The following is a 22036-nucleotide window of genomic DNA, read 5'->3' as shown; positions in this document are numbered from 1 at the left end:
ACGGGGTTTCACCATGTTGACCAGGATGGTCTTGATCTCTTGACCTCGTGATCCACCCACCTCGGCCTCCCAAAGTGCTGGGATTACAGGCTTGAGCCACCGCGCCCGGCCAATACTTCTTTTTATTGCCAAATAATATTTTGTTGTACAAATATTTACATTTTATTTATCTTTTCATCAGTTGATGGACATTTGAGTTGCTCCATTTTTTGGCTATTACAAATAATGCTACTGTGAGCATTCATGTACAATTTTTTGTGTGGATATATATTTTCATTTCTCTTGGAGTAGAATTGCTGGGTCATACAGTAATTCTGTGTTTAACATTTTGAGAAACTGTCTTCCAAAGCAGCTGTACCATTTTATATTCTCACCTTTAATGTATGACAGTTCCAGTTTGTTCCACATCCTTGGCAACACTCCACTTAAAAAATCATACCTATTCTAGTGTATGGGAAGTGTTATTATAGTTTTGATTTGTGTTTCCCTAAGGACTAATAATGCTGAGCATCTTTTTATGTGTGTATTGGCTATTTGTATAGCTTCTTTGGAAAAATGCCTATTGGGATCCTTTGCTTTCTAATTGTTTTTGTCTTTTTATTATTGAGTTGTAAGAGTTCTTTATATATGCTAGATACTACCCTCATTAAGTATATGACTTGCAAATGTCCCACTACCCAAAGATAATCACTAGTTATATTTTGAGGTATGGCCATATAGGCCGCCTTGTAATTTAAACATAAAGTTATATTAATTTTCACAACTTGCTTTTTCTTTCACATGAGCAGCTTCTCTTGAGATTGTGTGACTTTTCAATGGCCACCTAATATTTCATTGTCGCTAGTATCTTATTTTAAAATTTTTGATGATTTAGGTTGCTTACAAGTTTTAAATTTTAAAAAGACAATAGTGAACATCTTTGCAAACAAATTTTGTCAGAGTTTCTGATTACTTCCTTAGGATTGATTCCTAGAAGGAGAGTTACTGGGTCAAAGGATATGGGCATTACCATCAGTAGCAGCACTACCTGTGAAACTCGTTACACTAGAACCTCTGAGTCATTTTGATTGCCTGTCTTGAGTGGTATCTTATGACTCAGTGACTTACATCCTAAATATCTAGCATCTGCCTGCTTCTGTCTGTCTCCACAGCCATCCTCTAGTGGGCATTACCCTGATCGCTCTCTCTCACCTCCGTAGTTGCTTGGCCTCATCCTAGTCTCTCTGCACCCCTTGCCCTCCCTTCCCACACCATTTCTCATAGTGAAGCCAGAGACACCTTTTAGAAAAACAAATCTAATCTTATTTATCTGCTTAAAACCCTTAAATGGCTTCCCATTACCCTTAGGCTGAATACCATAATGTCTGGTGTGGTGGGGAAGGCCCAGCATCATTTCTGTCTCTGAGCTCAGGCCAGACAAGCGTTTTTCAGGTTCTGCATTTCCAGGGCTTTGTTTCTTCCTACTTCAGGGCCTTTGCATTTGTATGTCATTCCCTGTGTCTAGCCTCTCTTTTCTCACTTCCCTTTCCCCCAGCTTTATCTAATTAATTCATCTCCTTCTGTCAGATCTTAGCTTAAATGTCATTTTTCCTGACCAGATCTATCCTTCTCTTCAATTACCTCAGAATGCTTTATATTTCTTAGTAACACTTAGCACAGTTGTAATCACATGGTTGTGTTATTACCTGTTTAAAGTCTCTTCCCCTCAAGATGATCACTTCTTTGAGGGCAAGGGCCACATCTCATCATGGGCTGAGCACTTAATGGACATTCAGATATTTGTGAAGTGAAAGAATGAAAAGGCTTTGAAACATATGGCTAAGGGCTTTGCAGGAAGGTGGTTTCCATTTATATTCTTTTCAGAACATGTAAGGGTTCCTGTTTTGCTATTCCTTGGACAAAACTGAAACTTATCTTAAAAATCTTTGAAGCTGGGCATGGTGGCTCATGCCTGTAATCTCAGCAATTTGGGAGGCTGGGGCAGGAGAATTGCTTGAGCCCAGGAGCTCAAGACCAGCCTAGGCAACATAGCACAACCCTGTCTCTACAAAAAGTACAAACAAATAACCTGGGCATGGTAGTGTGTACCTCTTGTCCCAGCTACCTGGGAGGTTGAGATGGGAGGATCACCTGAGCCTGGGAGGTTGAGGCTGCAGTAAGCCATGATCATGCTGCTGAACTCAAGGCTGGGAGACGGAGCAAGGCCCTGTTATGTGAAAAATGTTATCTCATTATTTTATCATTTATTTTGCTGGGCTCAGTGGCCCATGCCTGTAATCCTAGCACTTTGGGAGGCCAAGGCGGGAGGATTACCTGAGCTTAGGAGTTCAAGACCAGCCTGGGCACATTGTGAAACTCCATCTCTACCAAAAATACAAAAAATTCACTGGGCATGGTGGTGCACGCCTGTAACCCCAGCTACTTGGGAGTCATGAGAATCACTTGACCCCAGAGGCGGAGGTTGCAGGGAGCCAAGATTGTGTCACTGCACTCCAGCTTGGGCCACAGAATGAGACTCTGTCTCAAAAAAACAAAACAAACCAAAAAAACACACTACATTTATTTGATTGCTGGTGATGTTGAATATATGTTCATGTTTATTAGTAATTTGTATTTTTTCCTGATAATTGTTCTTTGACTATTTCCTTATTAGGATTTTAGGCTTTAAAAATTTTTTTGAATTCTTTATATATTATGAAGATTGTGACATGGCACTGTGACTCACACCCATAATCTCAGCACTGTAGGAGGCCTAGACAGAAGGATCACTTGAGGCTGAGAGTTCCAGAACAGCCTGGGTAACATAGCAAGACCCTGTCTCTACAAAAAAAAAAAAAAAAAAAAAAAAACCTTAAAATTAGCCAGGTGTGATGGTGCACACATGTAGTCTTAGCTACTCAGGAAGCTGAGGCAGGAGGATTGCTTAAGCCCAGCAGTTCAAGGCTCTGACCACACTACTGCCCTCCAGCCTCCAGCCTGGGTGACAGAGTTTTCATATAGGTCTGTAGATTCCTTAAAATATTGTAAATTTTGTATAGCTGTTATGAAGGAAATATTTTTGCCTATTACAGTTTTCTAACTGGTTGTGATTGATCATAGATAAAAGCCATTTGTTTCTGTATGTTTTTATTGTGTGCACCCACTTATTAGCCTAGGTAGTTCTTTGTTGTTTTGGTGGGTTTTCTAGTTAGACAGGCATATGATTTTAAAAGTAAGGATAACTTTGTTTCCTCTCTGTTGAGTATATTTCTTATTTCCATTTTAGGTCTTGGTTGGAGTTTATCTAGAATACTTGAAATAGAAGTGTTAATAATTGGCATTTTTGAATATTGTGTGTTCCTTAGTTTATTTTAGGAAACAGATAGAGAACATCACATAGCATTTTGGATCAGATTTGTTTGCCAAGATACGTGCTCAGTGGTAGTGTTGTATCTCAGTTGGCAGTAAATTTGGCAAGCAGTTGTAGAAATAACCCTAAACATCTGAAAGTAGGGGGGATAGCGTGATCAAAAGACATGTCTAGAGCTCAGGCACCATGTATTATTTCTTATTTGTAAAATGATGAAAGTTTAACAAAATGGAAAAATAGTTGTTATCTTGTTGTGTAAAAACTATTTTAGACCCCTTTTATAATAATTAAAAACAAGCTTAGTTTGTACACTGCTGCCAAATCCTGACCTGGGTTGAGCTTCTTACCTAACACTTTACAGTAAGTAGGATGAAAATTATAGTTGCCTAGACTACTTCAACATTAAATGAAAGAATAGTCATGGTAAAATTAGAAAGGAATAATTTCATTGCATAAGGGAAACTAAGAAAAACAACTATACTGCCCAGAAAGAAATTGCCATTATAACAAAATCAGAACAGTACCTTTAGGATGCTACTACGAGGAAAGAGTGAAAAAATTCTATTTTGATATCATTATGGAAATGAAAAGATCTGTCATTTCCATTCATTCCATTCATGGTAATTTTCCCCTGATAGTAGCAGTTCTCATATGTAATTTTTATATTTTTAGATTAACATTTTTTAAGTACAGAGCTTACTGTAAAAGAAATTGAAGCCTTCTAATGAGGCCAGGTTCTAGGGCTGCAAATCAGGCTTGCCTAAGATAACTGGCCTCAACAGAAAAGTCCTGCTCAGTCCACCCTAGGGGTAAGTAGCTCATTTAATGGCTTTAGTATTCAGTTGGATTGAATTCTAGGAAGTGAAAACTCCTAAGACAGTATAATGTGTTTAGGCTTATGGTGGAGTTACTTAAATCATTTAGAAATAACTCCTATTTCCCAGAGTCATGCAGCTTTCTTGCCACATGCACTTTGTTTGTCAAAATTAAACTTTATATACTACTGTGCTGTGATGGTACATTTTTGATGATATTGGTCCTTTTTGGATTTTGTTTGTTTGTTTGTTTTGAGACAGCATCTCACTGTGTTACCCAGGCTGGAGTGTGGTGGCACAATCTCTACTCACCGCAGCTTCAACCTCCAGGGCTTAAGTGATCCTCCTGCCTCAGCCTCCCAAGTAGCTGGAACTACAGGCACATGCTACCACACCCAGCTAATTTTTTTGTATTTTTTGTATAGACAACATTTCACCATGTTGTTCAGGATGATCTCAAACTCTTGGGGCTCAAGCAGTCCTCCCACCTCAGCCTTGCAAAGTGCTGGGATTACAGGCATGAGCCACTGCGCCAGCCTTAATTAGTCTTGAAAGTTAACTTTTTGGTTGAAATTATTTTTATTTTTAAAAAAACAACAATAATTAGGAAATGTGTTCATTATACATTTAAAGTTGCATTCTCTTACATTGCAGTTCCTCAATTTGAAACTACATGTAGTTATGTAGAAGCTACTCTTGAAGAGTTTCTGACGTGGAACTGTGACCAGTCTAGTATCTCTGGACCATTTAGAGATTATGATCATTCCAAGTTCTGGGCTTATGCTGACTATAAATATTTTGTCAATCTATTTGAAGATAAGACAGATATTTTCCAGGTAAGTCAATACCTTTTTTAAAATCTTGGTAGGAATTTGTTTTTGAGAAAAGATCACAAATCAGAATCTCCCTGGCGCCTTCTCTGCCTTTTTCTCTCATAAGTAGTCACCATGAGTCTTGAGTATTTTACCCACTCAAACCAAAAGATTTGCTCAAGAGAAGTATACCATTTGGCTCACACAGATGAGCAGGCTTCCTTGTTTTCCTACTCGCAAACTTCCTACACACCCTCCTTTGCTTTTAAACAGTACTTGAGTCAGTTTGGAGTATATTAGAAGCATAGATTGTGTATAAATCTTCATTGCCTCCTGACCACCATATAAGTTCTTATCCTACCTCAGTGAGGCAGTTGAAAGCATAAAGCTGATTCTGTGAAGAAGCATTCCTTGGGCTGTGCGTGACAAGGCTGCTGCTGCAATTTCTATCTGCTCTGGAGGTTTAGGACAACTGTTTTCTATGGCAGTTTGTGGCCTGATGCAGAGAACACTTGGCTCCCACTATTTGCTGGTAGAGCCCTGTAGAAGTGTGGGAGTGACTTGCAGAAGTAAGATTATGGAAGTTCTTTGCCGTATGTTGACATAACTGACAACAGTTTCCAGACTACTATATCCTCTTTTCTTTTAAGTGTTTTCTACCTTAAACTGGCAGTTTATTTTGTGAGATAATTTTGCAAACTCTCTGCTCCTGTTTCCATGTGTGTCTTAGGTGTGGGGCAGCAATGGGAGCCATCCGGGAAGCTGTTTGGAGGACTCTGCCTTGCCCCTACTCAGGCCAAGGCTCCAGAGTCTTTCTTCCTGCCCCTCCTTTGTGGACAGAAGTATTTCACCCCTTCCCTTCTCTGCCACCACCCACTCTCTGGACTTCCCTTTCATGTAGGCTAATAGTTCTTTGGCTCCTGAGTAATTTTCCATTCAGTGTATATTTTTGCTTTTCATGTTGAGCCTAGTTGTAAATGCTGATGTTAACATAGTTATTATAATAGATCCTCTCATCTCAGCCTCCCAAGTTGCTGGAAGTACAGGAACGTGCCACTGCCCCTGGCTTAATTTTGCTTTGTTATTAAAAAAAAAGGAAAAATATGTCACCTTGCCCCATAGTCGTTTTTTTTGGTTGTTGTTGTTGTTGTTGTTGTTTTGAGATGGAGTCTCACTCTGTCACCCAGGCTAGAATGCAGTGGTGCAATTTTTGAATCACTGCAACCTCTGCCTCCCAGGTTTAAGCAATTCTCCTGCCACAGCCACCACCCACCCCCGACCCCACCTGCCTTTATGCCCAGTTGATTTTTGTATTTTTTTGTAGAGACAGAGTTTCACCATGTTGGCCAATCTGGTCTCGAACTCCCAACCTCAAGTGATCCACCTGCCTCGGCCTCCCAAAGTGCTGAGATTATAGGCATGAGCCAACCAGCCCAGCCTCTCATAGTTGTTAGTTGAGAATGTATTTTCATTCTCATAACCATGAAAGAAGTGCATAGATTTTTAAAACAATCAGTAAATGCCTCTGAATCCAAAGTCAATACAAAATCTATTTACTCATTTTTAAATGATAATTTTAAGGTAGATGTTTTTCTTAGAACCTTAATTGTGATCAATTTGTGGTTCTTTAATTATGGAACTTACAGATTTCATAGTTAACTTTAAAAGTGTTATGTTATATTTCTCATACACACCCCCTGCCACTCTGTAAATTAGACTAGTACTTTACTCCATGTTTCAGATAAAATATTGCTTAATAGTAACATTGATCAAGTACTTACTTTTTTGGGGGAACTTTTCTAATGCTTTACTTTTATAATCCTCAAAATAACTCTATGATTTAATAATTATCCCTATTTTAAGAAAAATGAGACCCAAAGAGGTTAAGTAAACCTTTTCTAAGATTATACAACTTGGAAGGGGTAACCCAAATAGTCTGCCTTCAGAGCTTTAACTACTTCCAGAGCCTCAATTGCTACTGTGCGTACAGCGGGTCTGCATACATTCAGCCCTATTGGTACTCTCTGTTCTGAGTCTAAGCTCACTCTGCTTTGGATGAGTCTTTGCTCTGACCCCATTAGTAGTTCTGTCCCATCCCAGGCAAGGCAGCACTATGCAGGTGTGTGACCTGTCCATTAAGTGTGGATATGAAACGTCGTGTTTTGCCAATGTGCTGGAATTCTAACTGAGCCCTTATAAAATCTGATTTTTTGGTTGAATGCATTTTCTGCCAGCTCACATCATGGCAATTAATTCTGCTATGAATAACCAAGTCCATTAAGCTTATGTCATCTTTTGTCTCAAAATTTTCTGGGCACCAAGTCTTCTTACATCACAGGTACCTATATCAGTTTAATTCATTTAGTCACCAAGTCTCATTACTTGCTGTTTCAAGCTTTCTTACATCTACCATAAAATGGTGGGTAGGTAAACATTAAAATATGTATATTTTTTAAATGTTTATTAATTTAAAATGACACAACCCACTATATGTTAACATATATAATATTTTTAAGAAAATAACTGTATTCAAAAATTTTTAATGTCATTAGAGGGATGGATTGTTGTACATTATGGTATGTCTCCTTGATGTCTAGCTGTAAGAAGACAGCTGGATCTTCTGCTTCACCATTCAAGCTGTTGCAATTTGTTGGTTTGTTTGAAATATATGAAGAAAACTTTGCCTCTCACACATATGAAACTGAAAAGGGGAAGAGTATTTATTAATAACAGCCTTTCCAGATACTTATGGATTTTTTTTTATACCATACCAAACTTGATAAGGGGTAGTTTCTTAAAGGTTCATTAGTTGCAGTATAAAATCTAAACCTGTAATGAATGAACTCTGTACTCTTATGATAAATCCATTGGTCTGTCTTGCACAGAATGGATCTTATGTAGTGTTATTCATGGATCATTTGGAAAATATTGTTTTATTGAATTATGTAGATCTTCCAAATGTTGACACATTTTGAGTATACTTGATACATTTCATTATTCAAAAAGTCACATTTGTTAATATCACTGTTCTTATCAGAAAAACCTTTAAAGTATTAGTAAGCTTTCTGGATCATATATTTCTTTTTTTTTTTTTTCTTGAGACAGAGTCTGACTCTGTTATCTAGGCTGGAGTGCTGTCACATGATCTTGGCTTACTGCAACCTCCACTTCCTGGGTTCAAGCAATTCTCCTGCCTCAGCCTCCTGAGTAGCTGGGATTATAGGCATGCACCACCACACCCGGCTAAATTTTGGATTTTTAGTAGAGGTGGGGTTTCACCATGTTGGCCAGACTGGTCTCGAACTCCTGAACTCAAGTATCTGCCTGCCTTGGCCTTCTAAAGTGCTAGGATTACAGGCATGAGCCACCGTGCCCTGCCAAAAATGCAACTTTAAAAATAATTAACTATAATTACTATACAAAACTTATGGAGGATAAATACTTAAATTCAAATTTCAAACAGCCCCTTAAATGGACATTATACATTAGCAATTGTCTGAGTCTCTTTTTCCTTAGAAAAATTACATTAGGTACATAAACAGAAAAGAGGTAATTAACTCTCTACCCATCGATAGGCTGGATAAACACCTTAATTTTTACATTCCAACTTTTCTCATCAGAGATCACTGGCCTTGAGACCCCATTATTCATTACCGAATCACCTGCCTTAATTTCAACATGCTCAAGTCGAAGACATTTTACAACTAATCTTCCATCTACTGTATTTTGGGATTCTGTGTCCTGGTGACTTAACAAGGCTCCTGACTTTCAGTAGCCAATTCAAATCATAAAAATGAAATCTACCTGAGTAGCATTCTTGAGGCAAAATCCCTTTTGTTACATGTTGATTCTTAATAACTTCAATTATGATGATACTTATTGATAATTGCCAAAGGTAAAACCTGTCATTCTTACCTAATGAGTCTGAGAGAAAGAAATTTTTTGTAGTACTGTCACAAATTCGCTACCTTTCTAGGAAAGTAGAGAACAAAATGTTCATAGCAGATGCTTTACTTGGATTAGTCAAGGATATGATGCATAACTAAAAAATAATGTTTAATTTTCTATACACAAAAGTAATTTAAGTGTCAAAACCATACTTTTAGGCCATCTTGAGGCTACAGGATATTTTCCAGTCATATCAGTATATTTATCAATGAGTCAATCTAATTTGTGGAAGAAAAGAGTTAATAGGAGGAAACTTCAAGTAGAGGCTGAAAGTAAAAACTTATAAAAATAGTAGAGGGCCAGAGAGATTAAGAATTTCTTACCAAGGCTGACAAATGCTACACTGACTAACCAGAAGCCACAGAAAATTTGACAAAGATGAAGCCAGGTGTTTAAGTCTATAAACATTCTCTGAGGGGTCCTAAAGACCAGAGAAATATCAAAACAAGAAATGGTAAGAGTAGGAAAAAACACACTTATGTAATCATTGAAATACCTATTATGTATTCAGCACTATGTTAGCAGTTTGCAGGAATAAAAAGTTATAAAACATAGCCCAGAGAGCTTACAATATTGTTAAAGACACAGACGTTCTGTGTCGCTTACCATTTAAATAGCAATCCAATTAAAACATATAGGAAGGAAGGCAAGGGACGGATGCATATGATACAAGTAGTTGAGAAGGCTTCATAGCCAAGGCTGAACCTGAGCCAGGCCGTTAAACATAGAACTTTAACAGACAGAAATTAGAAAGGGCATGAGCAGAGACCAGAAGGTAACAGAGAACGTAGGTCAGTGGGGAGACTGGACGGGGCTTGCACAGAGCAGACAGATAGCATCAGCCATACTTGGAAGGGTCTTAAATGGTATTCTTATATAATTTTAAGTTATAAAATGTTTGTGAACATGATTAAAGTATTATAATTTTAATCTGGAGTATGACTTTAAATGTATTTTCATAAGAAACTATTTTGGAATTACTTAGAGGAGGAGTCAGAACAGAAAAAAATAGAGTAATTACAGTTGTGAAGTTGTAAACCAGAGTGGCCCATAGACCCTTGGGGTCCCTGACACCCTTTCAGAGGCTCTTTGAGATCAAAATTATTTTCATAATACTACTAAGATTATATTTGCTTATTTCACAGTGTTGACATTTGTACTGATGGTACAAATGCAATGGTGAACAAAGCTGCTAGTGTTGCGACAGTGGGACCAAAGTGTACTAGTAGGATTGTATATTTTTTTTAAACACAGCTTTATTGGGATATAACTGTATGTAATGAAGAGAAAAAGCATATATTTAAGGTGAACAATTTGATTAATTTTTACATATACATACACCCAAGAAACCATCACCACATTCAAGATGACAAACATTTTGATCATTTCCAAATGTTTCCCTGTGTCCCTTCATAACCTGCCTTTCCCTACACCCTCATTCTCAGACACCACTGATCTACTTCCTGTTTGGCTGCAGGTTAGTTTGGCAGTTCTAGAATTTCATAGAAATGGAATCATATAGTAAGTACTCCTTTTTCATGCTAACACTAATCAAAGGAGGAGACAAAGTTGACATCAGAACAAGGAAACCCTGGGTAGAGAGGATCATTTCATCACAATAAAAGATCAGTTCACCAAGCAGGCATAATAATCCCAAATGTGTATGAACCCAGTAACAGTTTCAAAATACATGAACGAAACTGACTAATCTAGAGTGAGAAGAAGACAAATACACAATTATAGAGGGGGGTTTCAATACTTCTGTCTCTATAATGGGTAAAACAAATACAGTAGTACAGAAAATCAGTAAGGATACAGGAAACTTGAACAATCAACTTGATTTAATTGACATTTATAAAACACTCCACCCAACAACAGAAAACACATTATTTCTAAGTGCACATGGAACATTTATCAAGATCGATTATATTCTGGGTCATAAAACAAGTTTCAATAATTCAAAAGGACTTAATTCATACAAAGTATGTTCTCTTACCACAACAGAATTAAATTAAAAATTAATGACAGAAAGATAGCTGAAAAATCCCCAAATATTTGAAATGAAACATTACACTTCTAAACAATAAGTCAAAGAGTAAATCACAAGGAAAATTGGGAAATATTAGGCTAGTCCTTGATTATAAGTCAAGGCTGAAGAGATATGCTAAGCCACAGTCTGCAAGTAAGAGACAGGGAGGCCCAATATTAGCCTTGGTATAATTTAGTTGCTTAAAAATAAAAATGCTGCCTGACAGTATGTTAATGGTATGATGTCCAGGTGATGGAATGTTACAATTCCATGGATACTGGTTCTGTGTAGCCTGTCTGGGGTTCAGTTTGGGAGCCAGGCTTTAGGGCTGTTGACAAAGTAAAGGAAATTGAGAGAAGAGCAATTGGAAGGAAAAGTGAATGCTGCTGTGTCTAGGTTAAAAAAAAAAAGAAGGAGAAGCTGGACAGTTTTTTCTGATAACTTAAAAATAGCAATTTCTGGCAGAAACTAAACTCATTCTCTTTAGTTGCAGAAAGCAGATCTAGGACCCTCCTCTGTAAACTACCAGGACGTAGATACTGATTTTTGTAGTAAGTAGTCATCCAGCTCCTTGTTGCCCTTTTCAGGGATGGTGTAGAATGGAACTTTCTGAGAATAGATGATTTTTAAAGATTTTTCCAGCTCTTGGAAATATGTGTAAGTAGACTCCTGGACAGATCACCCCACTGATCACCCTTTTTGGTTTTACTAATATAGCAGCCAAACAGGCTGCTGTTTCTAGCAAAACTCAAGACAGATTCCTGGGCCCACAGTGACTTCAGACAACCTGTAAGTAGCTGAACTTCAATGGGAAGATAATCTCAATTCTCAATGCTGTCTATTTTTACACTGACAATTTTGCTTTTTGTTTTGTTTTGTTTTGTTTTTTGAGCCAAGGTCTTTCTCTGTCACCCAGGCTGGAGTGTAGTGGTACAAACAAAGCTCACTGCAGCCTTGTCCTCCAAAGCTCAAGTGATCCTCACTCCTTAGCCTCCTGAGTAGCTGGGACCACAGGTGCATGCCCCCACGCCCAGCCAATTTTTTAAAAACCTTTTTGTAGAGACAGAGCCTCACCAAACATTGGCCAGGCTGGTCTTGAACTCCTGGACCTAAGCAGTCCTCCCACCTCAGCCTCTCAGAGCACTGGGATTACAGACATGAGCCACTGCACCTGGCTAACAGGTTTGCTTTTTAAGGCATTACTGTTAGACAGGAGGTCAGGGAAGCCTCTCCTCAGTTTCTCATATAGTAACCTCACCCTGTAGAAAAATCTTCCTTTGGTGATTCTTTCCAAAGCAGGGCTCTAGAACAGGGTTTTTCATGTGGGGTTGGTCTGTCACCTCCTCGACAGTATATATGAAATTGTGTGTGTGTGTGTGTGTGTGTGTGTGTGTGTGTGTGTGTGTTTCTGAGGAGAAGGGGCTTTGTTATTCATTAGATTCCTGAAGGGATGTATCTATAAGATTAAGAATCACATAACCTGTCTCTTCTTAGCTAAGGCAAATCTCTCTTTTTTCCTTTTTATACTGAATGGCTTTCAGCTACCTTTAGTTAAATTCTTCAGACTGAGGTGTGGTAAATTGTTCAACAAGGACCAGGTTAATTGGAAGCCTCCCCTAAGCTCCCTGCTTGGGTGCAGGGCCCTCCTGCTGTGATCTTAAAGCATACCCTGCATACTTCTGTCAGAGCACTTGTTACATCATACTGAAAGGCTCTGTTTATGGGATTATCTCTCATTATTAGATTTGAAGGGTTGGCCTGTGTTATATTAATTTTTGTATCCCCAACACCCAGCATCATACCAGGTATGTGGTAGATGGTCAAAAATGTCGCTGGCCTGAACTATGTGAACCGTCATAAGTCAACAGATTCTTCTTTCCCTCCCAAGCAGCCATTATGTTCCAAGCACTGACCCTGAGCCAGGTACGAAATTAGGCGTTGAGAAAACAGGGGTAAGCTCCCAGTATGGAGCTTATGTGCTATATGTGGAGAGAACAGGATATTTGCCACCCACTGGAATTGCCACATGTGAGCCATGTGCACTTACAGTGGTGATGACCTTGCAAAAATTTCCCCTTCTATGACAGACATTAGTTATGTGCACACATATTCAGCCATTTTCATCACTCAAAACAAAAATGAAAATGCTCTTTCTAGTCTTCCTCAAAACCATCCATTAAATCTCTTTAAAATCCTTTCTCTTTGAATACAGCTGTTAATGTTTTCCCTCTAAAAATAGAAAATTTAGACTGCAGTTGCTGATAAAAGAAGTGTCAGCATTGAGTACCATGTTCTGCATGTAAAAGTGTTTTTTCGTTTTTTTTTTTTTTGCTTTTGTTTTTTAAAACCAAAAGGAAAACTTCATGATGAAAATAAAAATAAGGCAGAACCTTCATGCCTGGTTCACTAGTATGTTCTTTTTCTCTTCTAGCTTATAAATCTGTTTTAATCATATGGATTTGGGTTTATGTGTGACCCTACTTTTCTGTGCTGCAAATGTGCCATCAGCTTCTAAGTATAGGCTTTTCCCAGTACTTGACTTGGGCAGGATCTGCCCACAGAACTAGGCATATGTAGAGTCTAAGTCCAGAGCACCATGCTGTCTCTGTTCTAAAGATCTTTGCACTTAAGAAGTTCATGACTAAGCCGGGCGCGGTGGCTCACGCCTGTAATCCCAGCACTTTGGGAGGCCGAGGCGGGTGGATCACGAGGTCAAGAGATCGAGACCATCGTGGTCAACATGGTGAAACCCCGTCTCTACTAAAAATACAAAAAATTAGCTGGGCATGGTGGTGCGTGCCTGTAATCCCAGCTACTCAGGAGGCTGAGGCAGGAGAATTGCCTGAACCCAGGAGGCGGAGGTTGCGGTGAGCCGAGATGGCGCCATTGCACTCCAGCCTGGGTAACAAGAGCGAAACTCCGTCTCAAAAAAAAAAAGAAGTTCATGACTGTGGGGAGTATATTGAAAGCCATCCATAGATGTGTATTTCAGAAGATGTATTTGACACACCCACCTGAAGACTCTGATCTAGTAGATATGAGCTAAGTCTCCAGCATCAATAGTTTTAAAATGTAACCCCACTAACATAGGAGAAGACTTCTTTTATGTGGTCACTGAAGTTAGTAAATTGCTTATATATACAAATATCTGCACTGCTTAGAGGGAATATGGCATTCTGACTTCCTTGCATCTCAGAGGTATTTGAAATAATGCCGTTTCCACTGCATTCACTTTCTAACTGCCCAAAACACGCTTTCCCTAAGTATCAGCATCATGGTGTCTGTTTATTGTCTGTTTCCAACTCTAAAGTGTAAGCTTCATCTGAGTGAGCATTTTGTCTCCTCTGTTCATTGATTCATTACAAGCTTCCAGAACAGTGCCTGGCATGTCGTAAGTAGTCAGTAAATACTTGTTGAATGACTACTATTAGTGTGGTTATTCAGATATGTTATTAGCTAAAAAGATTTCTTGAACTGCCCTGGAAACCTAACCTCTTCCATCTATAGCATTTTCCATAATAGAGTATTCCAACTGCCAAATAACAGATGTGCAAGTGAAAATGGGCAGCATTACCATACAGAGAAGTTGGTTAGTTCTTGATGGATTGCAACTTTATTTCAAAACAGGATGTGAAATGGTCTGACTTCGGGTTTCCTGGAAGAAATGGACAGGAAAGTACATTGTGGATTGGCTCCTTGGGAGCCCACACACCCTGTCATCTGGACTCCTATGGTTGTAACTTGGTATTCCAGGTACAAGGAAGGTAATGTGTGTGTGTGTGTGTGTGTGTGTGTGTGTGTGTGTGCATGCATGTGTGCACACATGCAGTCGGGGTGGCAGAGAGAATAGGGCAGTACCCCAAGGCCTAGTCTCAGCCCCATCCTGTCAACCTGCCTCATGATTAGGCAGATCTCTTAACCTCTGGTTTTGGTTCCTCCTCTGAAATGAGAACAGTTGAAATGGTGGTTTACAGGTGCGTGCCTTGCCATGATCAAGATTGTCTTCAAAGACTTAATTCTAGAACTCTGGGATTCCACTCCCAGGTCAGCTAGACAGCTCTCTGTTTGGTCTTTATTTTTTTGGAAATTAGGGACATTTGAGACAATCTTGCTCTGTTGCCCAGGCTGGAGTGCAATGGCATGATCATAGCTCCTGGACCCCAAGCCATACTCCCACCTCAGCATCTCGACTACCTAGGACTACAGGTGTTTGCCACCATGCCCAGCTAATTTAAAAAAAAAAAAAAACTTTTTGTAGAGATGGAGTCTTGCTGTGTTGCCCAAGCTTGTCTTGAACTCCTGGCCTCAAGCTATCCTCCTGCCTTGGCCTCTCAAAGTGCTGGTGTGAGCCACTATGCCCTGCTTGTGCTTAGCTTTTCTTTTTTACATAACAGATTATCATTTTCAAAATTCTATTTAAAAATGGGAACACGCTTTCTCCAAATCTAAATAAGAGCAGAGCAGTTCGTTGAAAGGAAGAGGCTTCACTGTTACCCTCAAGCTCCCTTCCAAGGTATGCTAGCAATCCTGGTTTGAAAAACACTGGACCCTTTCAACTCTAAATTTTAGTTTGTGCCTACCTGACGCAATACGGTATATTGTTACCTTTGGTCAGTTTTTGTCTCCATCTATCTGTGGACTCTAGAAGATATAAGGGACAGGCAGTGCTTTTGATATACCTGGTTTCTGGAGTTCTGTAAGACTCTAAGTGTTTGTGCCACTTGGAGGATGTACTCAGATGTATGTGCAGCCTATTTTCCCCTAATTAACAATACCCCAGTCTTTCCTTCTGCCTATGTGGGACATTTACAGGGCATCACAGAGAGTAAAACAGAAAAGGCCATGTGCAAGTTCTCAGACCTATTAGACATGAAAGTGGATTCAAGAGAATCAGTCAGTATGTCTGTGGATACATTTCACATGTGAAGAACTCTGGAAATTATAGAATGATAAAAATTAGTCCACTCTCTGATGCATTCAGTCTTTATTAAAGGGTATAGACTGTGTCACATGTAGCTACACACTGTAGATGCAACAGTAAATCAAATGAGTGTGGTCTCTACCCTTGCGGAGGCTAAAATCGTAAACTTGGTAAGAGAGACATCATTTTAAGTAGCTGCTGTCCATGTGTTCTGAATTGGTAAACAAGCCAAAATCAAGTTGGAAAAACATTATCAAAAAATACCTGAATTCTTTCTATGATATAAAGTTGATACAGCCAGAGTGCAGGCAAGCTGACAGACAGCTGGGATACAAGGCAGAATGCCCGTGCTCTAGAGAAAGGTTTCACAGAGCTGTGGGACTGAAAAGTGGAAAAGGTCATGTTCCTGTTGGAAAGATCAGGGAAGATTTCATAGAGGAGCTGCCTTTTGTGGTGGGCCTTGAAGGATGAATAAATGTTCAAAAGACCCAGATGGGAAGGGCAGAGGATCCCTGGGAAAGCATGGGGTATAGAGAGGACCCCTTGAGTTGTCCAGTGTAGGTTGTTCATTGGAGACAGAGGGAGTAAACCAGAAAGGGAGGTAGGTTGAGGCCCCAGGGTCTTGACTCCCAGGCAAACACTGTTCATTCTCTGTTCTTTCAGCATGAAGGCGATGAGAGTTTTTTAAAGCAGGAGATGACATGATGATTGAATACCTTTTCTCATAGGATTCATGCATTTTACATTTTTTATGTCAAACAAAGCAGATTGGATGGGATGATTATCATTATGACCATTCCTTTGGTCATATTGATATTACTATGAAATATTACTATGGTACAGGGAAAGGAACTGGGATCTGGAGAAGCCAGGAGATCTGTGACCTAGTTCTGAATCCGCCACCACCCCACTAAGCAAGCTCTGAGTCTTTCTGCCACTACTTTGAAAATGAAGTTAGACTGATGATCTCTTCAGAGCCCTTCCAGCTCTAACATTCAAAGCATATCAATATTGAAAACTGCTTTCAAACTAATCATAAAGTGGAATGGAACAGCTCTTAAAGCTTAAATTAAGTTTAAATTAAAGCTTTAAGATGTAGCAAACAGTTTTTGAACCTCAGTGGTTTTTAAGCTGATGACTGTGTAAATTGATAGGCTGCCTTATAGCTCTAAAATGAATTTTTTTTTTTTTTTGATACAGGGTCTTGCTCTGTCGCCCATTCTGGAGTGCAGTGGCATGATCATAGCTCACTGCCACCTTGAACTCCTGGGCCCAAGCAATCCTCCCATCTCAGCCTCCTGAGTAGCTAGGACTACAGGCACATGCCACCACACCTGGCTAATTTTTTAAGAAAATGTTTTTATGGCGACAGGTATTGCTATGCTTACCATGCTCCAAAGTTGGTCTCTGACTTCTGGCCTCAAGCAGTCCTTCTGCGTTGGCCTCGCAGAGTGCTGAGGTTATAGGCAATGAGCCACCACACATGGCCTGAATGTGAATATTTACTGAAGAGTAAAGCATTTCACTATTTCTATAAAACCTTCAAATTTCCAAAGCAAAATAAGACTTCAGTATACACTTCTTAGTTTGAAAACAGCAGCCACTGTTTCTTGGTTCTGAAAGGACTCGATAGCCCCACTCTAACAACTGCAAGGGGTCACTAGAGGGCTTTGGGCTTCTCTTCTCAGTACTAGGTTTTTTGCTCCTTTCTCTTTGCTTGCCCATCTAGACAACTAGATTTTGGGGTCTCATTCTTTTCTCCTACTTTTCTCGCTTTTGCCTCAGATGTCTTTCCCCTATTGGCATAAAGCATTGGTCTGATGTTTCCATTTTCAAAACTGTTTTAAGTGACAAACATTTTACAGTTTTCTTTTTGAAAATTCCTACATTATACTACTTTATTTATGTGGCATTATTTGTGCATGTCCACTCCCTAATGGATTAACTTAGCAAATGTTTAACTTAAGGAATTTATAACCCAAACTGGGAGAAGTCTGGGAACTATTTGGTAGATGGAACTGTGAGTGTTTTCTCCGAATAAGATAAGAATACAGATATTTGAAAGAGTTGGAGTTATTATGGACTAGCTCTAGAATCAGGAATAAAAACTATTTATGAGAAGGTAGACTTTGATTTGAGATAAGAAAGAATGATCTTACAAGCTAGATTCTGTCCCAGGAATGGAAGGGCCCCTCAGTTGCTACACAGCCTTCCACCGGGTATCCGCAGAGGGATTCTAGCGCCGAGTCAGAGATGGCCAGGTTGACCACTGATGGTGCCTGTATTCCTTAGGGATTGAATTTAAATGAGTAAAAATGAACATTTATCTTTTTCGTTCTTACATGTTTTATCTTTAAGATCAGAGTACTAACTTGTATTTTTGTTGTTTTTTTTTTTTTTAATTAGGAAACGATGGCATCTCTTTCCTCCTGAAGATACTCCTTTCCTTTATCCAACTAGAATCCCTTATGAAGAATCTAGTGTGTTCAGTAAAATCAATGTTGTCAATCCTGATTTAAAGCGTTTTCCTAAGTTCCAGAAAGCTCAAAGACATATGGTTACACTGAGCCCAGGACAGGTAATGGGGCTTTAAAACATTAATGACCTGCCAGGAAACATGACAGCTGAACTCTCTCAAGTCCTTTTGCTATGTGCTTCCCCTCCCCACGCAGTACAAACGAGAATGGCTTCCTTCCCTCTGCTCTGCTATTAGCAGGAAGCTTCCCCAGCGGTAGGCTTCAGACACAGACACATCCGCTTCAGAGGTCCTGGAAAGGAAATGGGAAGAGGGAACACAGCTCCTCCTATTGGTAAAGAGGAGAATGGACTTTGGAGGAAGACAAAATGTTCAAGGCGTGGGTACTTGAGCATCTCTGGAACACTTATTCACAGTTAATATCTATTCAATGATAAAACTGAACCCAGACACATAAACACAGGCTGGAATGCATCCAAGTGTAGGCCAACAGGGGCAGAAGGAACTGAGAATGTTTTCTTTTAAGCAAGAATGGATGTTGTTTTCATAAATTACTAACTGAAACATTTCCAAAGGTATTGTGCTTAGTGCTGCTTCCCAGTGAGGAAAATTCCCTTTACAACATTGGCGCTTGCTGTCTGATATTTCATTAATAATTTGAAAGATTTTCTTAGTCACTTAAAGGAGACTTTATTCTCTTGATTATCCCTCTCTCCTGCCTGTCTTCCTTCCATTGTACCCATCTCACTGGCTCTTTTCCTGCTTCCTTCAGTCAGGCGCTATCAACTGAAACAATTTCACTTGCACTCCGTTGCCACAACCTGTTAGTCACTCTGGATTCCCCTCTCCCCACAGCCCCTGACAACAACTAATCTTTTTCTATCTTTGTACATTTGACCATTCTGAATGTTTCACACAGTACAATATTATAACACAGGGCGTTCTGTGTCTGACTTCTTTCACATAGCATAATGTATTCAAGGGTCATCCACGTTGTAGAATGTTACTAGCACTTCATTTTTTATAGCTGAATAATATTCCATTATATGAATATACAATATTTTGCTTATCCATTCATCAGTTGATGGACATTTGGGTTGTTTCTGCTTTGCTGGCTATTATAAGCAATGCTGCTTTGAACATTCATGTACAAGTTTTTTGTGTACATATGTGTTCAATACTCTGGGGTATATACCTAGGAGTAGAATTGCTGAGTCATATGGTAACCCCTCTGTTTTGCTTTTTGAGGAGTTGCAAACTATTTTCCATAGCAGCTGAACCGTTTTACATTCCCACCAACCAGCATTGTATGAGGGTTCCAGTTTCTTCACATATTTCCCAACACTTGTTGTTTTCCTTTTCTATTATTATTTTTACAGCCATTCTAGAGGGTGTGAAGTGGTTGCCAATTCATTTTCTCTTCTGTCTTTAATAGCCAAATTTGAATGAGTGGTTTTGTGTATTCTATCAGTTTTCCTTACATCCTGTCCATTCCTTGTTGTTGTTTTTTTTTATTGCATTTTAGGCTTCGGGCTACCTGTGAAGAACGTGCAAGATTGTTGCATAGGTACACACATGGCAGTGTGATTTGCTGCCTTCCTCCCCATCACCTCTATCTGGCATTTCTCCCCATGCTATCTCTCCCCAACTCCCCACCCCCCGCTGTCCCTCCCCTATTTCCCCCAAACAGACCCCAGTGTGTGATGCTCCCCTCCCTGTGTCCATGGGTTCTCATTGTTCAACACCCTCCTATAAGTGAGAATACGTGGTGTTTGATTTTCTGTTCTTGTGTGACTTTGCTGAGAATGATGGTTTCCAGGTTCATCCATGTCCCTACAAAGGACACAAACTCATTGTTTTTGATGGCTGCGTGATATTCCATGGTGTATATGTGCCACATTTTCCCTGTCCAGTCTATCGTTGATGGGCATTTGGGTTGGATCCAGGTCTTTGCTATCGTAAACAGTGCTGCAGTGAACATTCGTGTACATGTGTCCTTATAGTAGAACGATTTATAATCCTTTGGCTATATACCCAGTAATGGGATTGCTGGGTCAAATGGAATTTATATTTCCAGGTCCTTGAGAAATCGCCACACTGTCTTCCACAATGGTTGAACTAATTTACACTCCCACCAACAGTGTAAAAGTGTTCCTATTTCTCCACATCTTCTCCAGCATCTGTTGTCTCCAGATTTTTTAATGATCGCAATTCTAACTGGCATGAGATGGTATCTCAGTGTAGTTTTGATTTGCATTTCTCTAATGACCAGTGTTGATGAGCATTTTTTCATATGTTTGTTGGCCTCATGTATGTCTTCTTTTGTAAAGTCTGTTCATATCCTTCGCCCACTTTTGAATGGGCTTGTTTTTTTCTTGTAAATCTGTTTTAGTTCTTTATGGATTCTGCATATCAGCCCTTTATCAGATGGGTAGACTGCAAAAATTTTTTCCCATTCCATTGGTTGCCGATTCACTCTAATGACTGTTTCTTTTGCTGTGCAGAAGCTGTGAAGTTCGATTAGGTCCCATTTGTCTATGTTGGCTTTCATTGCCAGTGCTTTTGGTGTTCTGGTTATGAAGTCCTTGCCTATGCCTATGTCCTGAATGGGTTTGCCTAGATTTTCTTCTAGGGTTTTTATGGTGTTAGGTCTTATGTTTAAGTCTTTAATACATCTGGAGTTAATTTTAGTGTGAGGTGTCAGGAAGGTGTCCATTTTCTCCTTTCTGCGCATGGCTAGCCAGTTTTCCCAAAACCATTTATTAAACAGGGACTCCTTTCCCCATTGCTTGTTTTTGTCAGGTTTGTCAAAGATCGGATGGTTGTAGATATGTTGTGTTGCCTCTGAGGTCTCTGTTCTGTTCCATTGGTCTATATCTCTGTTTTGGTACCAGTACCGTGCTGTTTTGATTATTGTAGCCTTGCAGTATAGTTTGAAGTCCAGTAGTGTGATGCCTCCCTCTTTGTTCTTTTTGCTTAGAATCCCCTTTATCATTTTTTATTGCAACTATTTGATTATTCTCTCTTTTCTTTTTAATTAATCTGGCTAGTGGTCTATTTTGTTGATCTTTTCGAAAAACAAGCTCTGTATTTATTGATTTTTTGAAGGGTTTTTTGTGTCTCTATCTCCTTCAGTTCTGCTCTGATCTTAGTTATTTCTTGTCTTACGCTAGGTTTTGAGATATCTTGATCTTGCTCCTCTAGCTCTTTCAATTTTGATGATAGGGTGTTGATTTTAAATCTCTCCTTGCTTCTCATATGGACATTTATTGCTATATATTTTCCTCTAGAGACTGCTTTAAATGTGTCCCAGAGATTCTGCTATGTTGTGTCTTCATTCTTGTTGGTTTTGAAGAACATCTTTATTTCTGCCTTCATTTCATTGTTTATCCAGTCAACTTTCAAGAGCCAGTTGTTCAGTTTCCATGAAGCTGTGCAGTTCTGAATTAGTTTCTGAATTCTGAATTCTAACTTGATTGCACTGTGGTCTGAGAGACTGTTTGTTATGATTTCTGTTCTTTGCATTTGCTGAGGAGTGATTTATATGCAACGATGTGGTCAATTTTAGAGTAGGTGTGTTGTGGTGCTGAGAAGAATGTATATTCTGTGGATTTGGGGTGGAGAGTTCTGTAAATGTCTATTAGGTTTGCTTGGTCCAGGTCTGAGTTCAAGTCCTGGATATCCTT

The 22036-nt window shown here is 39.3% G+C and overlaps 2 protein-coding genes across 5 annotated transcripts in view; one reads left to right on the top strand and one right to left on the bottom strand.

Moving 5' to 3' along the window:
- The window catches only part of HSPBAP1 (HSPB1 associated protein 1), a 58890-nt gene that overhangs the window by 21597 nt on the left and 15257 nt on the right, over window positions 1-22036 (top strand). For all 4 annotated transcript variants that reach the window (XM_017508194.2, XM_017508195.2, XM_037731234.1 and 1 more), the window contains 3 exons: window positions 4819-5000; window positions 14581-14717; window positions 18281-18452. In XM_017508194.2, coding sequence (XP_017363683.1) covers window positions 4819-5000; window positions 14581-14717; window positions 18281-18452 — 491 coding nt within the window. The remainder of the gene's footprint in view (window positions 1-4818; window positions 5001-14580; window positions 14718-18280; window positions 18453-22036) is intronic.
- PARP14 (poly(ADP-ribose) polymerase family member 14) overlaps window positions 6643-22036 on the bottom strand; it is a 95939-nt gene continuing 80545 nt past the window's right edge. Inside the window, exon 17 of the mRNA XM_017508191.2 lies at window positions 6643-7677. Within this exon, the coding sequence (XP_017363680.1) occupies window positions 7664-7677 (14 nt within the window). The 3' untranslated portion in view covers window positions 6643-7663. The remainder of the gene's footprint in view (window positions 7678-22036) is intronic.

This window comes from Cebus imitator, unplaced genomic scaffold, assembly GCF_001604975.1.
Source record: "Cebus imitator isolate Cc_AM_T3 unplaced genomic scaffold, Cebus_imitator-1.0 Scaffold387, whole genome shotgun sequence".
Taxonomy (NCBI): Eukaryota; Metazoa; Chordata; class Mammalia; order Primates; family Cebidae; genus Cebus; species Cebus imitator.
The sequence above is the reverse complement of the archived record's forward strand: the minus strand, read 5'-3'. Positions and strand labels throughout refer to the sequence as shown.